At 37.4% G+C, this 23,397-nt stretch overlaps 5 protein-coding genes across 11 annotated transcripts in view; 2 read left to right on the top strand and 3 right to left on the bottom strand.

The window, feature by feature from the left end:
• Nucleotides 1-3,882, top strand: part of LOC113210352 (kelch-like ECH-associated protein 1B) — a 12,022-nt gene extending 8,140 nt beyond the window's left edge. For all 3 annotated transcript variants that reach the window (XM_052264668.1, XM_052264657.1, XM_052264663.1), the window contains 8 exons: nucleotides 5-169; nucleotides 253-402; nucleotides 633-911; nucleotides 1,006-1,197; nucleotides 1,280-1,491; nucleotides 1,585-1,790; nucleotides 1,876-2,052; nucleotides 2,131-3,882. In XM_052264668.1, coding sequence (XP_052120628.1) covers nucleotides 5-169; nucleotides 253-402; nucleotides 633-911; nucleotides 1,006-1,197; nucleotides 1,280-1,491; nucleotides 1,585-1,790; nucleotides 1,876-2,052; nucleotides 2,131-2,486 — 1,737 coding nt within the window. In that variant the 3' untranslated portion in view covers nucleotides 2,487-3,882. The remainder of the gene's footprint in view (nucleotides 1-4; nucleotides 170-252; nucleotides 403-632; nucleotides 912-1,005; nucleotides 1,198-1,279; nucleotides 1,492-1,584; nucleotides 1,791-1,875; nucleotides 2,053-2,130) is intronic.
• Nucleotides 3,883-3,948: 66 nt separating this feature from the next.
• On the bottom strand, nucleotides 3,949-7,076 carry LOC113210354 (polyadenylate-binding protein-interacting protein 1). Of its 3 annotated transcripts, none has more exons than XM_026428320.2 (10): nucleotides 6,920-7,076; nucleotides 6,654-6,765; nucleotides 6,347-6,483; nucleotides 6,183-6,260; nucleotides 5,946-6,098; nucleotides 5,755-5,864; nucleotides 5,453-5,669; nucleotides 5,167-5,379; nucleotides 4,966-5,069; nucleotides 3,949-4,880 (listed from the first exon to the last, which is right to left on the bottom strand). In XM_026428320.2, the coding sequence occupies exons 2-10, from the start codon at nucleotides 6,763-6,765 to the stop codon at nucleotides 4,781-4,783; spliced, it is 1,224 nt and encodes a 407-aa protein (XP_026284105.1). In that variant the 5' UTR covers nucleotides 6,920-7,076; the 3' UTR covers nucleotides 3,949-4,780. The 3 variants fall into 3 exon arrangements, with proteins under 3 accessions (XP_026284105.1, XP_026284106.1, XP_026284107.1); XM_026428321.2 differs by having other exon boundaries at nucleotides 6,873-7,024; XM_026428322.2 differs by having other exon boundaries at nucleotides 6,860-7,019.
• A 224-nt stretch (nucleotides 7,077-7,300) lies between these two features.
• On the top strand, nucleotides 7,301-8,901 carry LOC113210356 (phosphomevalonate kinase). Its single transcript, XM_026428324.2, has 4 exons — nucleotides 7,301-7,767; nucleotides 7,840-8,045; nucleotides 8,123-8,272; nucleotides 8,351-8,901. Exons 1-4 carry the CDS (start codon nucleotides 7,643-7,645, stop codon nucleotides 8,485-8,487), a joined length of 618 nt encoding a protein of 205 aa, XP_026284109.1. The 5' UTR covers nucleotides 7,301-7,642; the 3' UTR covers nucleotides 8,488-8,901.
• Nucleotides 8,840-16,201, bottom strand: LOC113210353 (probable ATP-dependent RNA helicase DDX17). Of its 3 annotated transcripts, none has more exons than XM_026428318.2 (13): nucleotides 16,040-16,201; nucleotides 15,196-15,447; nucleotides 14,988-15,113; nucleotides 14,664-14,775; nucleotides 14,383-14,571; nucleotides 14,129-14,308; nucleotides 13,877-14,049; nucleotides 13,687-13,797; nucleotides 13,540-13,601; nucleotides 13,397-13,456; nucleotides 10,972-11,211; nucleotides 10,755-10,892; nucleotides 8,840-9,466 (listed from the first exon to the last, which is right to left on the bottom strand). In XM_026428318.2, exons 1-13 carry the CDS (start codon nucleotides 16,060-16,062, stop codon nucleotides 9,462-9,464), a joined length of 1,671 nt encoding a protein of 556 aa, XP_026284103.1. In that variant the 5' UTR covers nucleotides 16,063-16,201; the 3' UTR covers nucleotides 8,840-9,461. The 3 variants fall into 3 exon arrangements, 2 of the variants coding, with proteins under 2 accessions (XP_026284103.1, XP_026284101.1); XM_026428316.2 differs by having other exon boundaries at nucleotides 9,385-9,850; XR_003303630.2 differs by lacking the exons at nucleotides 8,840-9,466; nucleotides 10,755-10,892 and adding an exon at nucleotides 12,118-12,915 and having other exon boundaries at nucleotides 11,062-11,211.
• A 355-nt stretch (nucleotides 16,202-16,556) lies between these two features.
• LOC113210363 (uncharacterized) lies at nucleotides 16,557-23,378 on the bottom strand. The gene is made up of 2 exons (XM_026428332.2): nucleotides 23,252-23,378; nucleotides 16,557-23,153 (listed from the first exon to the last, which is right to left on the bottom strand). Exon 2 carries the CDS (start codon nucleotides 23,008-23,010, stop codon nucleotides 17,914-17,916), a length of 5,097 nt encoding a protein of 1,698 aa, XP_026284117.2. The 5' UTR covers nucleotides 23,011-23,153; nucleotides 23,252-23,378; the 3' UTR covers nucleotides 16,557-17,913.
• Nucleotides 23,379-23,397: the final 19 nt, after the last annotated feature.

The following is a 23,397-nucleotide window of genomic DNA, read 5'->3' as shown; positions in this document are numbered from 1 at the left end:
TCAGGCAATGTTCACTGGCGGTCTGAAAGAATGTGACATGTCACACGTCAAGCTTCAGGGTGTTTGTCCCACAACACTAGCCCGTATTTTGCAATTTATGTACACTGGTATTATCAGAGTTACTGAAGTTACAGTTTGCCAACTTCTTCCTGCTGCTACTATGTTCCAAGTAACTGATTTTAAATTTCAAATTTCTATTTTATTTTTAAATGTCAGCACCCTTATTCGTTTTCTTTCTTGTTTTGCATACAGGTTCCTGATATTATTAATGCATGCTGTGTCTTTCTTGAGAGACAACTTGACCCTTCCAATGTTATTGGAATAGCAAATTTTGCAGAACAACATGGTTGTAAGGAGCTACATGAAAAAGCTAACCAATTTATTGAGCAGCATTTCACTCAGGTAAAGACTTGATACAATAAGTAAACTTAAACTGATACTGCGTTTTCATTTGCAAATGATCAAATTATGTCAACACATTGATTGTGGCGGGGGTAGGCGATCCTATGTTATTGGGACCCACTCTGTAGGTCACACACCGCCCTCAACGTCCTAAAATTACATATAGTTTCAAATATTTTGATTCTAACTATACTTTTTTAAACAGTTCATTTTTTCATTTTTATTTTCAGATTTGTCAAGAAGAAGAATTTTTCCAACTCTCGGCTATGCAGCTGGTGGCCTTGGTTAAAAAAGATGCCCTCAATGTTCAGGATGAGCAAGATGTGTACCAAGCTGTACTTCAATGGGTGAAATATGATGAAGAAAATAGAAGACCAAAAATGGAACATATTCTGCAAGCTGTCCGATGTCAATATTTAACTCCTGCATTCTTGTCAAAACAAATGAAAAGTTGTGATCTCCTCAAAAAACTCCCACAGTGCCGGAAATACTTAGCACAAATATTTAAAGTGAGTTTTTTCTATCTTACAAGTGATTTGTAGTTTCAGTAACATCATATACTAGGAAACATGGGATACATGTTACATATATCATTTTTTCCAGGACATGACTTTGCATAAAAAGCCATGTGTCAAGGAAAGAACACCAAACACTCCACGTGTTATATACATTGCTGGTGGGTACCTTCGGTATTCTTTAGACATTCTTGAAGCTTTCAATGCTGATGACAAGACATGGACTCAGCTTGCAAAACTGACAGTTCCTCGGTCTGGATTAGGTGGAGCTTTTCTTAAGGTCAGTTGTGAAGCGTTACCTTTAGTATGCAATTGCTGTGTGGTCTGCATGAAAATCCAATTTCTTTTCTTATTTTTTTTAGGGAATGTTTTATGCTGTTGGAGGGCGAAACAATGCCCCAGGCAGTAGTTATGATTCTGACTGGGTAGATCGCTACCACCCTGTCTTGGACCAATGGCGACCTTGTAGCCCCATGACTACTCCTCGTAATCGTGTTGGCGTAGCAGTGATGGATGGGTATCTGTATGCTGTTGGTGGCTCTTCCGGAAGTGATTATCATAGTAGTGTAGAAAGGTATGAGTTATTTTGAGATAAATTTGAGCTTTGAGTATTAAAATTGAAAACTGATTTACTTGTCTTCTTCTTATTTTCTCTATATTTAAATAGGTATGAGCCAGATGAAGATAGGTGGACACTAGTTCGCCCTATGCAGTACAAGAGACTTGGTGTGGGAGTTGCTGTAGTAAATAGAATGTTGTATGCAATGGGAGGGTATGATGGAATTAATAGGCTAAACAGTGCAGAGAGTTACCATCCAGAAAATGATGAGTGGACACCTATTTCTCCCATGCATGTTGCCAGGAGTGGAGCAGGTTTGTGTTATTTTAATTTCAACTTTCCAGTGATTTAATAATGACTTCCTCTAAAAATTTGTGTTATTTTTATTTGTTTTCTAAGGTGTTGCTACCCTGAACAACTGTGTGTATGTTGTTGGGGGTTATGATGGATCAAAACAGTTAAACTCAGTGGAATGCTATGACACTGAAAAGGATACATGGGAGTTCAGGGCACCAATTAGAATATCACGCTCTGCTTTAAGCCTAACTGTTTTGGATGGAAAATTATATGCGATGGGTAAGCCAGCATGATAAAAATAGGATTTTTCATTTTAATCTTGTGTGAATTTTCTCTTACAGTGTTCTTATTTTTTAGGTGGTTATGATGGTACTTCATTCCTTTCGATTGTTGAAGTGTATGACCCTACAAAAGATGTGTGGGAAGAAGGTGAGCCCCTCACATCTGGGCGTTCTGGCCATGCTTCTGCTGTGTCATTCCATCAGTGTGTTATTCATTGTGATCAACATGAACATTCTCTCAGCACTGAGTCCTCATTGGGTTGGTGCAGTACACGCCCAAGTAGCACTCTAAGTGCCTTAGCTGGTAGTGCATTGAATGGTGCTGTACCAGAACCGCGGACTAGTGGTGTAGGTGCAGTTTCAAATTCCCTTTCAGCACCTGGAAGAGGACTGCCAGATGGATCAGGACCAAGCCTCCCTTATGGACCGTAAGGTTGAATTTAGTGAAGTCAGCTAGCCCCTTTGTTACTTGATCTGATCTGTTTTAAAGTTATCTATGAAATTCCATTGTTATTCTATTGAACTCATTGATATGTGCTCTCAAACACACTGTATAAGAGTTATATTTTTATAACCTCCATGATTTAGACCATTTATGTATTAGTCCAGGTTGTAAATACCTACCTTTATTCCTTATTATAAAGAGTTTCATATGTCACTCTTAATCATTGTTTGTTTTTTATCAATTAACTTAAGGTTATTATAATGTTGTAGCCAAAGTTTAAACCTGTGATATTCTCATGAAATTTTGTGTGTGTGAGATATAAGTGTGTTTCTGCTGCTCTCAAGATATTCCTGTGGCTCCAGAACAAAACATTTTATGTACCTAGAATTTTAAGGTCAGAATTTTTTTAGCATTCGACTGATATCTGTAAAACTAATTTACTGCATTTACATTCTCTACAATGTTTAAATTTGATTATTATTTTTTTACCGGGTTGTTTTTATCCCTGCCTACCTCTTTCTCTCAAAAAGAAGAACAGGGAACTAACGACGATTATTATTTTTTTTTTTTTGTGAGATTCCATGAGTTGTACAAGGATACTCGAAATCTTACCAAAAAATATATATGAGTGCTAATGTGCCATGACAAGTTCGTTAGTGGTCTTGTTTTTTCACCTACTTCAACCTTTTAAAAAAATATTGTACAGTCTAAGAATACTCAAAAGTAGATTCTATAGTATGTTTTTGGTATGCAGTATTAGTACGATCATGCTCTTTCATGTGTGCATAATACAGATTCAGGTAATTTTTGTGTATGATTTATTGATTGTTTTTGTTTATAGTTTCCCAATGTTTTGTTTCTGCAAAGCTTTATGTAATTGACAGAATGCAACTACAACCCAGAACTTTTTAGTGGTGTTGTGCTGTTGCGCTCTGACAATTCCATCAAATTTCTGGTACAAGACTAAGTAAATAAATGAATGTCACTTTTCATATATAGTAATGCCAAGGCAAAGCTAGATATGGAGTGGTGAGAAAGACAAATGGTTGCACTTAGGCTCTGCTACTTTCTCTGAAGTTGTTTACCTGAAATTTGTGCACGGCTGATGGAGAACTCTGTAGACATTGTCTATTCCAGTCTATTACAAATTTATTAATTTAGGTGACACCAATATTTTGTAATGAGTAAAAATACCTTGAGAAACATTCATCCATAAAGTGCGTAATGCTTAACTACTGCACTAATTTGTCAGGTCAGGGTATTGGATTGCCACTTGACTTCAGTGTAGTAGAACAATTTGATTTTAATTTAATAATGATGAAATATGTTTTTGTATCTGTAAAAGTCACAGCAGTAGAAGATTAAATATTTATTTACTGTTCACTTCTGTTTTTCACCATTCAATCTCCTGGTTCTTGGTATAACCATACCAATAAAAACACAGCAGAATTTCTACATATAAAATTAATTTTATTTCAATTTCTATCATACCATAAAAGAATAAATGTACAGCAAGCACTAAAGACAAATAAAAAAAATAAGCATAAAAAAATTATTTTATACTACGTCTGGATACATACGAGCTAAGGCCACAACATGAACGTGATGCAGCTGCTACTACGATATAACTTAACTAAGGTAAATACATAAATTCCCCCACCTACATAAATTATTACATATGATCACTTCTCTTATGTAGCTTTATTAATTGAAGATTGACAAAATCAACTTTGTTAGGTGGCCTTACTGTCTGTCATGTCGAGCGCAATACGTTTACCATATTTGGTTAGCGTCTTTCCACCTAACAGAGTGAGTTCAAACTACACATTTGCACATTTGAAAACACTTCCTTGGCACTCGAAAAACAAAAAAGGCAACCGGACAGGCCAGCCGGTGGTCGCGCTACTTGTCAGGCCATCCTTTCAAGGGTGGTTTCAGATGAATGAAGAATCAATACAGAAAATTAAGATGTAAACAATGCTGTTCAGAAGAAATAAAGAAATTTTTTAAACTCAAAAAACCTAATCTGTTTCTTACATAAAAGGGATATTATTTTTGATTGCTTTAACAATAATCTGTCATACTCAAATAAAACAAAAATACAAAAAATTACAATTCCAGTTCAATAGCATGCTAGATTTCAAACAACTATGTAATGTTCCTAACACTCTCACAGCCAACAATTTGATTTCACAATATATAACAAGTGTAAAACTGATGTTGGTAATTCAGTTAATTTGTTGAGCACATGTCTTACTTCACCTTCTTTCCAATCAAATTTTCAAGGCTTGTGCTTTTGATTAACAAACTCCTGAAATGCAGCAGCGATTTCTGCATTTTCATTTTCATTCGCTTCTGGATCCCATACAGTTGCATCATCGCTAAAATGAAAGAAATTGAACAACGGTGAGAAGAGGAAACAAACAAATAAAGTATTATGAAAGACAAAAGCCTAGGCAGATTTACCTAGAAGAGACAGTTTCTTCTTTGCCACAACTGTCATCCAAAAATTTATATTCTTCGGCAGTCAGAGCAAGGTGGTCAGGGCCATAATATATTCCGTCAGCATTCTGTGAAAATAATAATGAATTAAGAGTTAACTTTTTTCTAGAACCATTACAAAAAAATAGTTTTAGACGAATGTAAGACATTTCCTTGAAACTTTACCCAAGTCGGTTCAGCATCTACATGTCTTGATTGCTTTGGAGGGATCACAGAACTTGGAACATGACCCCAATTATTGCTTCGTAACTTTAAAAGATTACTAACAATATCTTTGGCACGTGTTCCAGCTCTTTCATCCAAGAGCAATTTATCAAACTCAACGAACAATTCATTCATCACTTCTCGTTGATCACAATCAAGCATATATCCAGTCAACTAAATAAAAATTTTGAGTATTAGAACAACATTTTGTTGACCAGACGCACAAATAAAACACAGGAGTTCTCACCTTCAGAACGGCACAGCTATGTTTAATATTTTCAATTTGGGGGATTTGAATTAAAATTTTCAAGGCTAAGATTAATCCATCACCTAAAATAGTTATTCTAACTCCTTTATGAAGCTCAAGTTGAATATAGAGCTCTCCCAAAAAATAAAGGAAACCATAAACTTTATCCGGATTGTTTTCCATGTTATCTTCAATTTTTTCGTGCTCTCCATTTAACCTGGTATTTTTAAAAGTTCATTAGGAATCAACCTCAAAATTAACCTTTTGCATAAGAGAAATCTAGAATCATATCAAAATCATACTTTGTTAACAAAATTCTTCGAAACATTGAACTCTGCTTGCTTGATGAGTACTTGTTAATTAAATTGCAAAGCCTTGCACCACTGTACCTAAAATTGGGCTCTTTAATTGCCTGAATTTTTTGTTAAAAGAAACAAATAATTAATGATTTTTCACAAATAGGACATACAAGTAAATTGTAATAAAACCTGACCTGGTCAATGATTAGTGAAACAATACTTTCAACCGCCTCTTCTTCACCAAATATAGGTCTTAGTTCATCCATCAACGCCCTTGACAAAGGGTCAAATTGACCAGGATTAAGTGTTATATTTCTTATTACATCAGTCACATATTGATAAAGCCACTGTAGGAAAAATACGTCCACATAATAGGTTGTTGAATCGAATGAAACAGATACTGGTTGAAAGGATCCCAAATCGTAACCCACCTCCTCAAAAGATACATCAGAGTCCTCTTCATAAACAGATTGTTGTTCATCTTTCTCGCTTTCATAAGGAGAGAGTGCCTAGATCAGCACAGGGGTAAAATGATGGATTAATTTAGATTGTATATTGAAATATGGTTTGAACAGTGAACTGAAAACAGAATTACCTGAGTGTTGGCAGGTAAAGTACACGTAAAACCCTTTGGGACAAACTCTTTGGCATTGACAGACAATTTAGATTGAAAGGCAACAGCCAATGGATCTAATGTCTCATCTTTGAGCGTTGTGCTAGAACTCGATGACTCTGGAAAGGCAATACACTACATGATACTAAAGCTTCTACATATCCACAAAGGAAACAATACCTATAAAATATAATAAAATATGACAAATGTCAAACTGCAGTGGTTTGGTATTTAATAAGATGAAAAAAATGAGGTCATGTGAAAACATAGATACACTACGATAACCTACCGGACTGAACCGAAGGCATTTGCGGACGACGGAGCTCATGAACTTCCTGATCAGGGCGCCAAGGACCTCGCCCTCTTCCCACGGCTTTGACAGCTCCGTTCGAAGGATTCATCTGAAAGAGAAATTAAAAACTTGGAATCCAATCGGAAAGCCCAGGTGTCAATAACCTATATGTCAAACATTACATTAACTGCGTCATCACTCACAATTTTCACTTACTTCCAGTGTAATTATCTTATGTGCTCACCAAGAGAAGGAAAACTAACCTGAAAGAAGAGGACCTATACAGCCGATAAGCCAAATTGAAAGGCGACTCTTCAACTACTTCAATCTAGCAAGCACAATCACAATCCCATTCAACGATCGGAGGCCCGCTCTGTTATGTTGTTTGTTGATGCTGTCTGTATGTTTACAGGCAAACCTGACGCAACACTTAGTAATAGGATGCTGATTGGAAATTCAACGTTCTTTTCTGGTGAAAATTATAATAAAATATAAATGAAATAACCCTTTCAGCCCTTTCATTGGAAATCTATTACATTGCCATTCTTTTGAAGCTCTACTCAAACTTTCACATCCCGAGGTTGCCTGTTTGGCTCTCCCTCTTGGGGATTCCACAAACAACAGATTATAGGTTAGGCAACCCATCGTACACAACAAACCACAAATTTTGCACCGAAATGAATTGTTTTTATCACACTTTTCTTGGCGTTCTTCAATAATTTGTATGCAGATCTTGCCTCAACTGTAAAATTTACTCGTTTATTGTGGTTTCTAGACAGTGACATTCAATAGTTCTCTACAACTTTCATGAGTATCTATGCTCAGAACACCTTTTTTTTTAGAAGTCTATGTATGTAAATGGTGGTGAATTATGAATCAGATGAAATCATTCGCGGGGACTTTGGTTCAGCAAAAGAGGAAGACTGTTCTGTTCTGGTCAGTTTTTTGGGCTGCATTTGCGTTTTGAAACCGGATCCAAAAACACTATGAGTAGAAGTGAGGCAGTAAGCGCGACTATCGGACGTGGCACTGGAAACCCAAAACGAGTTTTCCTATTTAGTGGTAAAAGGAAATGCGGCAAAGATTACATCACTGATTTACTTCTTGAAAGGTGAAGGTCTCTGTTGAAGAGTGTGCTAGTTGTGTTTTTGGTGTTTTCTAATTTTCCTTTTTGCTTTGAAAGGATTGGAGAGGAGAATACTGTCATCATTAAAATATCATCCCCAATCAAATCTCATTGGGCTGAAGAGAAGGGCTTGGACCTTCATAAACTCATGAGTGCAAACCAGTACAAGGAAAATTTTCGTCAAGACATGATAATTTGGAGTGAATCTGTACGAGCAAAAGACCCTGGGTACTTTTGCAGAAAAGCTGTAGACATGTACAAAGGTAACATTAAAAGTCAATTAATTTCTACAGACTGATAAACTGCAGTTATTTAATTAATAAAACATTAAATGGTATAGCCCAAGAAAAACCTATATGGGTTGTGAGCGACATCCGACGTAAAACTGATATTAAATGGTTTACCGAAGAGTATGGTGATGCTGTTCGAACCGTTAGAGTAGTGGCTGATGAAAGTGTCCGACAAAGACGCGGATATGTCTTCACTAAAGGTAATATGCTGGCTGCTGATGCCAACTGCAAATTCAAATTATTCTTCTTAAAACAATGTTTTTACTTCACATTTCCAGGAGTCGATGACATTGCCTCAGAGTGTGATTTGGATGATGTTTTAGAGTGGAATTGGAGCATCATTAATAATGGGGATGAAAGTGAAGTGGACAGATGCCTGAAGCTCTTCATTGATGACATTGAAAGTGTTTTGTAGTCCTTTGTGCTTGTATATTTGACTGGACAAAATTTCTCAGGCAGGGTGGCCACGCAGCCAAAGTTTTCAAAATCCCTGACTTTAAGTGGAACTTTTTGCCTCCCAAAGAATTGAAAATGCCACCAAAAATATGAATACAACAATTTGGGGCAAGATTCAGTCATTTTCCTTGACTAATATTTTTTTCCCCTGACTTCCAGGTTGCATGAATGACTCTGTCAGGCTACAATTATTGTAGGTGGTGGGCCAAAACTTATCATATTTAAAGTTGAGTGGTAAAAGGAGTTGCATGGTACCATGAAACCACACTTAGTGATACTTTCAAAGTGGTGAACATTTAAGAGATACACAATTTGTACTTGTAGTAATTTATTTTTTCGATGTGAGATGATTAAATAACATGTGAAATATTAAGAGCGTTGAATAAGAGATCCATCCAGCTATAAATTCCAGTAAAACTAGCATGCTAAAGTTACATAGAAAATCATACCCAAGGACTACTACACACATTATACAAATGTCTTATTTACGGGCACACTTGAAGTATGCCAAAGCACTGACTAATTAACACGAAATGCTTCAAATGAAGACTTAAAAATGATCACTATTACTAGATGAAATTTAAAGTGCATACTCATTATGCATAAAGTTTTGTTTTGTTGAGGTGCATCTGATCTTAAAACATTAATTGTATGTTTGCTTAAGGATTAAGAAATTAACATGTTTCATTTGGGTGAGTAGGTAAATAGTTTCATAAATATATCTATATCTGTACATAATATAAGGGATAGATTTTTGAAAGAAAATGTTACGAAAAATAACAATTATTACAAATATTGCAATAATTTACACAAGAGATCGATTCAAATGGGATCAAGTGAAATAAAATTGTTCAGCTTTAGAAGATACATCACTTTATAAAATCGTTGGATATCTGCAACACATTACGCTTCTTTCTTCAAGGAAACAGCCCATCATGCTAAAACAGACCAATACCGCGTAAAAAATTATTAATGGGGTTTGCCACTGAGTAGTCACATCTTCCACCAGTCAGACAAAGAGCATGAGGCAGGAAATTAAAATGGACTTGCACTTGCAGATAAAAAAAAAAAGTAGTTTATTTGTAAGAACAACACTAAAGCCAACAGAGCTATTAAAAATGTAACTTCCAATGGTGCAAAAAAAAAGAAAAAAAAAAGAAAGAATTTGTAATACATTTTAAGAATTTACAAAATAGTTATTGAACTGAAGCTTTGAAATTAGATCTTTGCTTCCAGCACTTTCTTCAACAGTAGATTAGTTACATTAATCTATTTTTCAACAAGGGGGAAAGGGTTCCAGTAGCTGCCACCAACACAAGAGTCTAAAACAAAAACAAACAGCTGGTTGTCAAACAAAGCAGAGGCTTCTAGACCAGAAAAACACGTGAGAAAAGTGGATGTGAGGATGTGTAAAGAATAAAGCCCAGTAAATTTATTTTTTAAAAATAAGAGGCATCCTTGTGAAGGTGCAGCTACCTAATCCTAAAAAGCTGATTTCCTAACAATATTAATCAATTTTAGTAATGTTCTCTCCACAAAAAAATCCAAAGATAAGGGAAGTTTTGCAACTAATAAAATTGCAGATTGATATAATCTCAGTTTGACTTATGTGGCTTAGAACTTGAAGAAGCATATTGTAATTCAAAATAAAAGAAAACAATGCACATAAAACTTCACAAAGCTATAAAAACATCATAGAATGCGAAACAGGTAAGACTTGTGCAAAACGTTTCTTCCAAATATTTTAGCACAAACCTGATCAAGGGAAGCTATTTATGTGTTACATGACTGAAACAATTGACATGTTCTGATCTATGGGAAAGAAAAACAGACGATTGGGGCAGGGCTGAGAAATAATGGGACAGAGCAGTGTTTTTAATGATGTGGGTGAAAACCCAAATTTTAGTCTGAATCCATTAAAAACAGCTTCTAGGCCATTCTTGCCCGACTGAAAAATCTTAAGCAGGGGTAGGCGCTGATGGCCCCATATAGGACTACACGTACTGGGATATCAGCAGGGTAGGCCCACTTTCGGTTTAGCCTGACAAGCCACATAAATGTCCAACTAATCTTGTCAACGTATAATTTACTGATGAATCCACAAGAGCAGGTTAAGTCAAAGAAGACAGTATTTACATCCTATTTACCTACTAGAAACATACATGTTACAAACCCAACCTCCTGCTGTTTTCTTCTGTGCCAAAATCTGTCAAACTCATAACTTACCAGATCTGTCATCACGTGAGTAGCTCCTATCCCGCCTACGGGGGCTTCGGCTTCGACTGCGGCTACGACTACGAGGACTGCGACTGCGAGATCGTCCACCTCCACCTCGACCCCGCCCTCCTCTCCACCGGTTGCGATCTGAGAAACCAGTGGTACATGAGATTTCCAGCAAGCAAATTTAAAATAAGAAAACTAGGAGAGATAAAAAAAAACTTACTTCTACCACCGCCAAAGCCTCTCGACATGTCTGACATCTCCAGAAGCTTAGGGTTGATAACCTGATTAGCTTCCTTCAGAACAGCAACCAAATCAGCAGCTTGCTTGGCATTTGACATAGTGAAAAAGGTGTATGCCGTGCCAGTGCGTTGTGAACGCCCAGTTCTTCCAATGCGATGAACATAATCTTCAGAGGAGGATGGGTAGTCAAAATTGATGACAAACTTCACATCTTCAACATCTGGAAGCACAAACCCAAAATTAGTACCACTCAAGCCACTAGATAGATATTCATTGACATCAGAAGGCCAGATGTATTTAGCTGACTACTGTTAGGAATCACGAAATGAAAACAATGACGAAGGGAACAGGACATTCAGGAATAGGAAAGGAGACTGCCAATTAAAAATCAACATTGCAATAGCTCCATAGCACAAGTGTAAAATACTATATTGACAAAAAATTAATTGGGTCACCAGCAAATCTTTAGAAAAAAAAAGAAAAATTCTGTGGACTGCTAAGTTGACTCAAGAAAAAAAGAGCATTGTATGTGTATTTAAAAAAAAAAAAAAAAAAAAAAAAACAATATTGTTCTATCACTATTTAATCAATAATGAGGGCGCACAGCTCTCAGTCAAAATGTTATAGAATAGCAGTTCATTCTAAAACAAAAACTAAAAAACTTAAATCAAAGTTCTTTTCGAAATTAATATTTCTCTCAGTTGGAAATGTATTCAATGCTATTGAATAACTAATGCAATGCATTTGCCATCATCTCAACACGAAGTGACTCCTGAAATAGTGTTTCCGAAACAAGGAAGGATTATGAACTAGTAGCATCATGCAGTTTCAGTCACAGGAAAACCACTTCTCCTGGAAACCTCACAGCTAAACTAAAACTGATACAGCACAGCCCCGCATGGACAATGTTGCAAAAACAACAATTGGCTGTGTAGACTGCCTTTGAATTGTTACTCAAAGAGTAATGAAACTGAACAAAAATATAAGAGTACGTAAGAGAGCAATAAAGAATGGGCAGTTCATGAACTATAGAAATTACTTGTACTGTAAAATCCACAACTGCTCCGGAAGCTGTGCCATACCAACACCGTACTTAGCTACACCACTGTGGAAGAAGAATCATTACCTGTGGCCTAACCACTTGGTATGGCCACACAAGTCTAGGAATTCTAGTCGCCCGTGCCGTGCCGAGCCTTCCGCAAAGCGAGGTGCACGGGGTGGTAACTGGGCGCGTGGAGGGGGGGGCGGAGGGGAACGGCACGGCCTCCAAGGCACCGTCCCCCTCCCTCCCCTCCGGGCCCTCCGGGCACGGGCACGGCCTTCACAGCCACCCGCATAAGCCAGGCCTAGGCCAGGCACGCGCCGAACCGAGCTGCGCCGCGCTGCGCCGAGCCGCGCCGCGCCGATCCGAACCGAGGAGCCTCGCGTCAGCCCGAGGGTAGCATGAAGGCGACCCGCCGGCTCATGTCAGGCCAGGAGTGACTCGGAGTGGCCAGAGAGCGACCCGAGGACGGCCTGAGGGTTGTTCGAGGCGGCCGGTGGGCGGCTCGGAGCAGCCTGGGGGTGGCCTCACGGCAACCCGAGGGCGGCCCAAGGGTGGCTCGGGGTGGCCTGAGAACGGCACGAGGGCGGCTCGAGGGCGGCTCGAGGGCGGCCGAGGACAGCCCGAGTGGCCATGCCGGGGGTATGGCCTTAAGATCTGGCGCGCAGGTCGCCACAACACACTACGTCACGTCAGAGCAGAGCCTTCGCAGGCCTCGACAGGCCTTGCCTCAGCCCGGAGCCCTGACTGTGACCGAGGCCCGGTAGGCCCGCGGAGCGTGAGGCCATTGGAGCAAGAGGACCATGGTGCCCCCGCTCAGAGAGGCACAGCGCTCAGCAACTATGCCGTTATTCGGCATCGTTACAGGTCTTGCTAGTGCCTCTGCAAGAAAAAAACAAAAGAGGCGCTTAATCAACAGTGAAGAGGGGATGCACCTTCAGTCAGCCCTTTACCAACACAAGAAAGGACTGTCTTACGTCAACCTAGCCTACCGCTCAAAAGACCTTGACAGCTGTACAAAAGAAACCTAAAATTCACACATGAGCACACAAAAACAAATAAAAAAAGTACTTTATATTGAGAATTTAACACGTGACTGTTCTTTTTCAAGATAGTTAAAAGTTATTTCTAAAAAATTGAATCTAATTAGTGTTTAGGTTGGTGGAGCTTACATTTATAGTCAATATGTTTTAAAAGGATGGGAGTAGTATAAGATCCCATCCCTGTGTTAAATACAGTAATAAATCACACATTGTCAGAAAGTAACAGATATTTTATAATAGAGAGAAAAGGGTAGAATTGTATGCAAAACCATATGTGTGAAATGTCAATTTAAGACAAGGCTTTTCTAGTTATAACTTACCAAGTCCTCTGGCAGCAACATCAGTGGCGACCAAAATTGGAGATTTGCCTGATCTAAAATCTATAATTTTATAAACAATACAAAAATAAGTATAAATATATTTAGAGAACATTTAAAGCAAAATTGATGGAGAAAGCACCAACCTTGGAGTACCCAATCTCTCTCTTGTTGAGTTTTATCACCATGAATGCATGATGCTGGCCACCTAAACAACCACATAAATTATTAAACAACTGTATCATACAGCTGCATACTACTAAGAATTTTTAGCTCCAAATCCATGCTCTTACCCATCACGCTTCATTTTGCGAGTTATTTCATCAACTCTACGCTTGGTTTCAATGAATACAATGCTTTTGTTTTCCTTCTCTGCCATAATTTCTTTCAGGAGAGTGCTCAACCTATGAAAAACCAAGGCAGATTCTTTGTAACAATACAAAAATTCTAATCGTCAGCAGAGATGGATTGAGATTAACTTACTTGCTTTCCTTCTCATATTCCTGGCAGACATCAACAATCTGAAGGATATTGTGGTTGGCAGAAAGTTGGAGAGATCCCACATTCAGCTGTGTATAATCTCTGAGGAACTCTTCTGCAAGATTACGCACTTCTTTGGGCCATGTAGCAGACCACATCAAGGTTTGACGATCAGGCTACAAGCAAAACAATAAATAATTAAAGTTAGATAGGATTAAATAACAAAGCTTTCCATAATATTTAACAAATACGTACCCTAATTTGATCAATTATTTTACGGATTTGCGGTTCAAAACCCATGTCTAACATACGGTCAGCTTCATCCAAAACAAGGTAAGTGCAACGTCTTAAATTGGTGCGGCCACTCTCTAAGAAGTCAATGAGACGACCAGGTGTTGCAATCACAATCTCAACACCTCTTTCAAGATCACGAGCCTAACAAGAGAAAAAAATAATTAATGGGAGTAATTTAAAACAGTCAAAATCTTTCACCAGTCGTTTTTAAATACCTGAGGTGCTTTAGGAGCTCCACCAAAAATACATGTATTTCTAATTTGAGATGACCTTCCAAAGTCATCTGCTACCTGTTGAATCTGTTGTGCCAATTCACGTGTTGGAGCCAAAATGAGGGCTATGGGGCCATCTCCTCTTTGTAGACGTGGCTGATTGTTAATGTGAACAATGGCTGGAAGAGTATACTGCAAAAGTGGGGAGGTGAGAGTTTAGATAATGAGTTTAGATCAGCAATTAAAAAATTTCTAGCTTCAGAGAGATATTCTTTAATACTGACTGATAGTGTCTTTCCTGATCCAGTCATGGCAATGCCCACCATGTCCCTTCCACTAAGGGCAATTGGCCAGCCTTGAGCTTGAATGGGCGTTGGATCCTTAAATCCTGCTCGCCTGGAATTTAAAACAAGAATAAATAAGTAATGAACTTAGATGTATACACATTGTAAGACACATTAGCTTCTGAACACATAGAGAACAATAGCAACAGCTAGAAAACATCTATAGAAAGATTGTTTCCAGAGAATGTTTTACAAGATCATCTTAATGACAGGTTCACAGCAACATTTAAAATCAGCAAGTGGGGCAGACAAGTTGATACTAACCTTACTTCTCGCAAGACATAGTCAGGAAAGCTCGACTCTTCGAAGGAAAGGATGGGACTGGGTACATTGCGGCCTTTCAGAGTAATTTCCTTGGCCTTGCGGTACTCTTCAACTTCATGTTGTGGCCTAGAATATTGTCAGAACATCTCATTACAAGTGGTAATCAAAATTAAAAACCATGAGACAACGCAAATTGTTTTTTTCTTACCGACTCGAAGTTTCAGGGTGGGGAACATAAAAGTCTTTCTTGAAAGGTTCCAAACGGCTTGTATCCCACCTGGGCTTACGCAAGTTGCTACCAGGTTGTCCTCCTCTGCCACCACGGCCCCCTCCTCCACCACCACGTCCAAAGTCTCTATCCCTGAAGCGATCACGACTGCGGCTGCGTGACCTGCTGCGCCTCCTGCGGTCCCTACTGCGACTTCTGCTTCTGCGACGGTCTCTGTCTCTGTCTCGTGACCTGAAAATAAAATTCAAACAATTGAGAAAATTCTCTGCAGCTGTTAAGGCTGTAAGCAAAAGAAAAATATTTGAAAAAGAATGTATTCCTTAAGTGGACAAAGATTTTTACAGAATAACATCTGTTATGTAGTAACAATGGGCAAGAGTGTTGCCCAGTCAATACGCTACACCATGAACAGAATACATCACAACACTCAATGGACTGTACATACATATTGTAACAAGCACATAAATTCGGCAAATAACTCTCAGTTAAGTCTGATCTGTCTAAAAGAAAATATAACAGGGGGCTTAAGTCTCTAGAGTTCAAGCACAATTGATACATTAACCCTACTTTGACATAAGAGCATTGTAGAATTGGCAGCTTGTACAAAGTTACAAATTTAATAATTACATTTCTAAATTTTGAGAAAGTTTGAACCTACGAGTACAATAATTAGGCTTATTTTTATTGTATTAGTTGGAAACGGAGAAAACAAACGGCTTGGTACGTCACTTTGAGGTAAGTAGGCACTAGATATGATTTAGGATATTATGAAGGTGAAAAGATCATGTGCGTGAAAAAATATTATGGAGAGAATAAGACTTACCCTCGCCTATCGTATCGCCCCATTTCGTTGTTTGCGAAAAACACAGAAAAGTTAGCAGATTGCTACGACGCACTACGAATTTTCAGCCCAAGACGCAAAATGGCGACCTAGATGACGAAAGCATCAGATTTGGTCTGGTAGGAACTACTTTCGCTTTCGTCCTCTTTCGTACATTCTCGAAATTCTAATTCATCCGCCTATCCGTTTCCGACAGCTTTACCCAGCGCGCACTTAGTTTGAACGCTCTGTCGCTCTTCTCAAGGCTCATCCTTGCTCATCCTTGAGAAAAGGCTCATCAGGCTAATTTTGGGGGTTTGATAGGGGTCCAAGTAGACAGCAGGGGTTGGGCACGGACTAAATCGGAGTAAAACAGCCTAAGTGCCAAACCCCTGCTATCCCTTTGGGCCCCTACCAAACCCCCAAAATGACCCTGATGAGCGATAAGCGATTGCATGCATAATGCTGTTCAATGTTGTCCGATACCAAAGTATAATAATAACAACAAACAATATTTTTTCTTAGGGTTTATTTTATTACATCAATGCAGGACATACAGTACATGAGCAACAGCAGTTATTTGGCAAAACAAAAATGTTTTCCTGAGGGAGAAGCACCTGAGAGGAAAACTTAAAATAGGAAGAGCAACCTATCATATTAACAAAGTTTTTTTTACTGTTCAACATTCAAGATAGAGAGCAAAATTTTTCCTTTCACAAATATAGGATAGGCTTAACTGAATTCACAACATTCAGAGCAAAAAAGATATTACAACACATCTTAACAAAAGGAGTATATCCCATTAGTGGCAACGCTACAATTATAATCACTCCAATTGATTAAATTTCCTGCCAACTCAAAACACCTGCAAAGTAAAAATACAAATCTTTAACTTTTCTTCTTATTCTTTTTTATTTTTATAATCACCATAATTTTTGTAGAAAACATACATTTTCAAAGGAAGGAATTCTTTCATCTTTCATGTATGGGAATACTAATCACCAAAGCTAACTAAGTTCATACATTTTCAAAGTACATTCAGAAGTAGAAATTTAAATCAAAACAGCGCAATTTAATAGATAGATAAACATTTTGGTAAAATACTTGTACAATTATACATCAAAAGTAAATAGCCTAATAACAACCTATTTATTTTTCAATACTCAAAATTTCTAATTGTGTTCTGAATGTGGTTGATATTTTAGGAAACGTTATTTGAAAACTGAAATTATGGTGTATTTAGTTTAAAGTTTCGATAGGAATTCACAGTATGAGCCAACTCGCCACTTTAAGCGAGAGCTTTCTCTCATCACCAGATCAAGCATTAATGGTAGTAAGATAAAATACTTTTCAAATCAATCCTTCAATGCTTATGTTGTATAAACGAAGAATGACAATGAAGACATCATGCACATTAAGAACACAAACCAATGAGAAGTTCAGGTATCCTGCTAGCCAGGGATTAAACTTACATCACTTATTTTATACAACTAATGTTAGATATTAAACAGATATTTCAGGCACAAAAGTTATTTTTACTTTTCAAAGTTCTTACCACTTAATACTTAGCAGTCTATTTCAGATGCTACTTGCTGTTCATTTTATTGTATTTTCCAATTCCACCCGCCGTCGAGGGTGAAGGTCCGACATTTGCTGTAACACCTAGGACCAAGGTAGAACTACTTCAAAATGTCCGAAATATAACAACAAAACTTGTTGAGGAGGAGCACTAAAACCAAATTAAGTCTTGCTATAGATATTCAATCAAAATTGAAAAACATGATAGACATCATAGAACATCTAGAACTGTAGTTGTAAAAAACTAGGTTTCACTTCTTTTTAACTTTGACTGTCCATTTATTGCAGCTTCGTTAATTTTAACCTGAAAGTGTGCTTGTAGGAGATCCTGGGGAGTATGGTTCATCCTTTCTGCTGACTTTCTTTTTTTGTATATTGCTAGAATCACCATATTGAGAGCTCAAGGCAGCAAATGGTGTCAAAGTGGAAGTCCATTGGCCAGGACTAGCTGCAGGTTGAGCTCCTAGAGCAAGATTTGAATCAGACAAATCTGGTTGATCATTCCCAAAATTTTTAAAGTCAAAAGTTTTATTACTTTCATTAGTGCTTTGAGCCCCGTCAAAGCTATCAATAGGAAGAGGGTAAAAATGAACCTCAGGGTTGTCAGAGAAATACTGAGCCTGTTTCTTCAAAAAGTTTAAACATTTTTCATTATATTTCATGATTGTTTCACTATTATTAAGTGTCTTCACTGAATTTGTAGATGTATCTTTTAAGTTTATTCCGTCATACTTTATAATTGGCTTCATGTCATGCATAGGAACAGAAGTCACAGTTGGTTTACCGATGATAGGAGCAATAATTTTTTTATTACTATTTGATTCAAGAGGATCCTTATTGAGATTTTTTTTTCTAAATCTTGGATCTTGTGACACAGGTTTTTTTTCAGGGGAGTATAAGAAAATATCTCCTTCAGTAACAACTCTTTGAAGAGCATCTTCATCTTCCCTTGTTAGAGTTGAAGCGACAATATTTTCAAAACATTCTGGGTCTGTGTATATTTTTATATTATTTTGCTCTTTTGCAAAACAATCAGCATGCATTCTACTGTTATGTTTTGTCACTCCATGACTAGAAGACATCCTAGAATTATAAGATTTCATCCAAGTGCGTTCTTGATACATTTTAATGCCATTTTTTGTTATTTTGGGACATTTATATTGACCATCTCTATAACTGTGTCTGTTGAAAGATTTATCACAATACCTGCAAATACTACCCTCAATGGATGATGATGGAATAGACTCAAAGGAGACTAAACAAGGATGATTAACAGGGGGCATTGGGAAAGAATCAGACTCGCTACATCTCCTTTTGCGATTGCGTTGTTTAGGATTTCTAATCTCAAATGAAGGAGAATGCTGAGAAAAATGGGAAGGTGGACGATGTTTGAAACAAACATCACAATTTTGTGAGTGCAATAGTTTCCTATCCTTTAGGCCTGCATGTAGCTTCTGTAATACTGATGAATACTGACATTTATGGGACTGTTGATTTCTGTTGTAGATATTACTTTTATCTAATTTTAGAGGATAATCAATGATGTGAGAGGGTGTGTGAACAAAATTGTTCTTTGACATGAGGGAAACATATTGAGGACTATGATTTATTTCAGCTGCTTCAGCATCTTTTAAAGGATTGCGATCGATGTACTGTTGGATACTTAGAGTTTTAAGTAGTTTATGATTTTTCCTGACTCCATGGCTATGTCGAGGTTTTTTAGAAGGGGGACTGCTGCTTCTTCCTCGGTACTTAGGGTGAGATGGGTTTGAATTGGAGTAATAAGCATCAAGCATGCGTTTTTTAAGTTGAAGATGGCAGGCCTCATCATCTGAAGACTCATGACCAAAGTTTTGAACATCTTGCAAATTTTCAATTTTGTTAGACAAGTTGTGATCACTGATTGTATGTGCACTGGTCAAATCATCACAGTTTTGAATTGATTTGATTGATGAAATGGACAAATTAATCTCTGGACTTGATTCTACTTTCAAATAATGAGGATTATCTTGATATTCATTGTGAAGAATCTCGTTTGACGTAAAATGAGTCAATGGAATCTGAACACCCAGTTTATTATAAGTAGAAGCATCCTCGAGCACTTTCAATTCACTTAAATCAGAACCAATTTGAATAAGGTTTAATGGTTTGTTTTCACACATAAATTCTAGTGATGTGCTGCTATTTGATTTTTCATACGTATTCTGGATCAGAAGACTCTTGTGAGATGGTGCTTCTCCATGTATCATCTCAAGTTCTCGTTCCAATTCTTGTTCGAGATCCATATCCTGTGATGCTTGCTGCCTTTTGGGAGAGAAAAACTGCTCCTTGTCCACTTTCAATTGGGTGGCTTCATCGATAGAATAACACTCTGTTTCTGATTTTGGACGTACCTCTGCAGAATTTAAACTTTGAGATTCATTTGGCAGTCTCCTATTAATAACAACTTGTAATGACAGCTGTGATCGGCCATCTCGCATTGGCACATCATAAAAGAGGAACAGGTTGTCATCAGATCTAGTAATATTCCCTTGAGCTAGTACAGATCGCACACCCTTCACCTGCCTAAATCCCATGCAATTTTTAAATTCACCGATTCCTTTAAAATTCACATTTAAATACTTTCGAACTGCCTCATAAACATTTGCATCACCTTTCTCACACATAACTTTCAGTAGGTCTTCTTGCTCAGAATCTGAAAATATTTTTCTCATACAACCAAATTTTTGTTTTACTGAGATTCCATGTCTTATAAAATTTTCTGCAAGTTTTTCACATGTATCCAATAATGAAAGTGCCTCTGAAGAAGAATTTAGAACAGTTGCGATATCTAAACAGATAGGTGCCATAGGTTCAACTCCTCCTATTAGTTGGTTTTTCTTTTGGTTGGAACTGTAAGCAAGGGTCTTTTGGGGTTTTGAAATCGGTTCTGAAGAATATTCAATCACCTCATTGACAAGAAAAGGGTAACCATGAATCCCAAGCTTCTCAAGAATTATTTGAATAGGTTCTTGTCCAACATTTTCATATCCATTGTCCCTTTTCAAAAGCAACAGGGTGTTTTTCTTGTCATTGTTAGACAGGTCATCTATTTCTTTTACCAAAAAACCCTTCTCACTAGAAATTACATCAAGTTTGTTTCTAGATTTCTTGTTAGCTTTTGCATTTTGCTCTTTAATCAACAAAATTTTAATTTTTTCATCTGGCATTATATATTTTACTGTATATGGTTCATCTCTTACATGAGGTGAATTTCCAAGGCAGTTCATAATTGGCTTGATTTCAAAAATTCCATACTTGCTTTTGCTGACAAAACTTTCATTGTCAGAGTCTACCTGCTCAAAAAATAATTTTAGGTCAGAATAAACCCAAGTTGGTTTGACACTGAATAAATTCTTGTTGAACTTCTTTGCACTCTGAGCTCTCCTGATAGATATGGGTTTTACAACGTACATTCCTATTTTTGTGTCTGATATCCCTCTTACTTTTTCCTTTTTGTTATTACCATAATCCTGTTCGCCTATTCTTGACTGATCCTGGTTGCAGTTAGTTTGTTCGAAGACAATTCCCTCTTCAACAATATTTTCAATTTGAAAATAAGTCATTGAAGCTTGTAAAATTTCAATTAAGGTTTCCTCCCATTCCATTTCTGAGCATGTACCACAAATTTGCTGTTTTAAAAGAAAAATTGGAATACTACATCCATTTTTGGCATGAAGTATTTCTGGTAGTTTCATTTTCTTCAATTTCGACTTTTTTAACATACTTGGCGAATTGCCACAAATTTTCAAGGGTCTAAAAGTATCATTTTGACCTTTCCTGAAATATAGAAAGTTGTTTTTTATAAGAATTTGTCTACTTCCATGAAAATGCTTATCTGGTAGAACTGAACAAATCTTGTAGGGCAAGTTTTCTGGTTTCACTGGTCCAAAAAGTAATGGTATAGACTTTTCTGCAAGACATAATTTTTCATCCTTGGCAGGTTTGGCTTTCTGTTCCACCAAAAAATGGGATAGATTTGAAATCATGGTGAAATAGGTTAGACAACTTTTCAGACCACTGAAAAATATATGGAAGTGTGTACAAATATTTAAAAACAAAAAGTATACATCAATTGAGATTTGGAAAGTGTAGAAGGGAAATACCAAAACTGAAAGGAAGCTAGAACACTTCTCCATGTTTCCTTTTTTATGGATATAATACTGAATGGGTTCACAGTTCTGAGAAATGTTAAAACTATCCAGTTCATAAAATGGTCTGAACTTTTGACTTTTAGTCAGTGCAAAATTACGAAATTTTTTCAAACCATTCCAATTGATTATTGTGCCTTGGAGAGGAAATACCATATTTTTCCTTTTCTCTAGAATATTAGAGGATTCCACACTTTTTACTTCTGCATTATTATCATTATTATTATTATTACAATCCATGAACACAGCACAGGGGTCCCCAATTATGATGGAATTATCAGGAGCCTCATTGTCACTTCTAATCAAAGAACCTGTATGTCTTATGACACTGACATAGTTGGCTTTCTCTGCTGAACCACGGACAAGTAAATTTTGAGGTATGGCTGTGGGTGTCAACATAATTTCTTGTGAGGTATTAAATACCTCTTCAATAATCTCAACCGAATCTTCATCAACAACTTCAGTGATACCACCATACTTTAAATGTAGGTCTTGTCTGTTCCGATCTGTAGTAAGATTACTATTATCCCCAAATTTTGCATTTTTGGCATTTTGAGAAAAATTATCATTTGTATCTTCTCCTTCCATTGTATTCAGATTATAGTTGAAATTTTGTTGAATCTCTGTGTTTACATTGGGATCAATTAACTCAGTATCACAGCTATTCAACACAGAGTTCATAGGAGCTGGACATTGCTCTGGATTGGAGGAAGACAATCTTTCTCCACTAGATTGATTGTCATAATAGTGAAATTGATCCGAGTTACTGAATTGCCTTGCTCTTACTACAGTTGGACCACTCTGTTCTCTCAGAAGACCTCTGGACTCTAAAATTTTGTTCTCGACAAGCTGGGGCTCATGTCCATAGAACTTGTCATTAGATCTCTGGTGATCTATATCAGAAAACATTTGGAATCTTCTTTGAAAACTTTGATAAGCGGCAAGGCCCTCATAAGGAAAATTAGTTGCTGGTCCATAGTAATCTGCAAGTCTCTCATTGACTCGGGGATGATACACCAAAGATCTGTTAGGATAATTTAAGGGAACCTGAGATGGCACACTCTGAGGAGGCCTAGTAAGGCTCCAAGGTAAAGTGTTTCTCATGGCTGGCTGCCATCTACCAGGGGAACAAAAATCACTATCATAACCAGTTGGCAAATTTTCACTGACAGAAGGGTGGAAAGTTTGATTCCAGTGCTGATGCATGTTATCTTCAGGAGAACTTTAGTTTAAATGAAGCTTTACCTCAAATAAGCTTGAGGGGGTGGTGAGAATTATGCATTAAAATCATTCTTGTTTTCTTGAGATGCTAAGTACTCCATTTGATTGCGAATGACTTCACGTAACACCTAGAGAAAAAAGATAAGAGAGGATAAAATACAAGTTTATGTCTAAATTGCACTGTTGAAATCAAACTGTCTCATACTGGGTACCGCATACCACATACCTCTGTGTGAGTTTTCCGAGATGTGTGGACTTTTTTATGATTTACGCGGCGACGCTTTGCGTCTCTCTGTTCAGCGAGCAGCTCCAGCTTGGTTTTTGGGCGAGAATGCTTGCTTCCTTCACCAAACCTAGACACAAACCAATATT

Source organism: Frankliniella occidentalis, unplaced genomic scaffold, assembly GCF_000697945.3.
Source record: "Frankliniella occidentalis isolate FOCC.00 unplaced genomic scaffold, Focc_3.1 Scaffold2, whole genome shotgun sequence".
NCBI classification, from domain to species: Eukaryota; Metazoa; Arthropoda; class Insecta; order Thysanoptera; family Thripidae; genus Frankliniella; species Frankliniella occidentalis.
The sequence above is the reverse complement of the archived record's forward strand: the minus strand, read 5'-3'. Positions and strand labels throughout refer to the sequence as shown.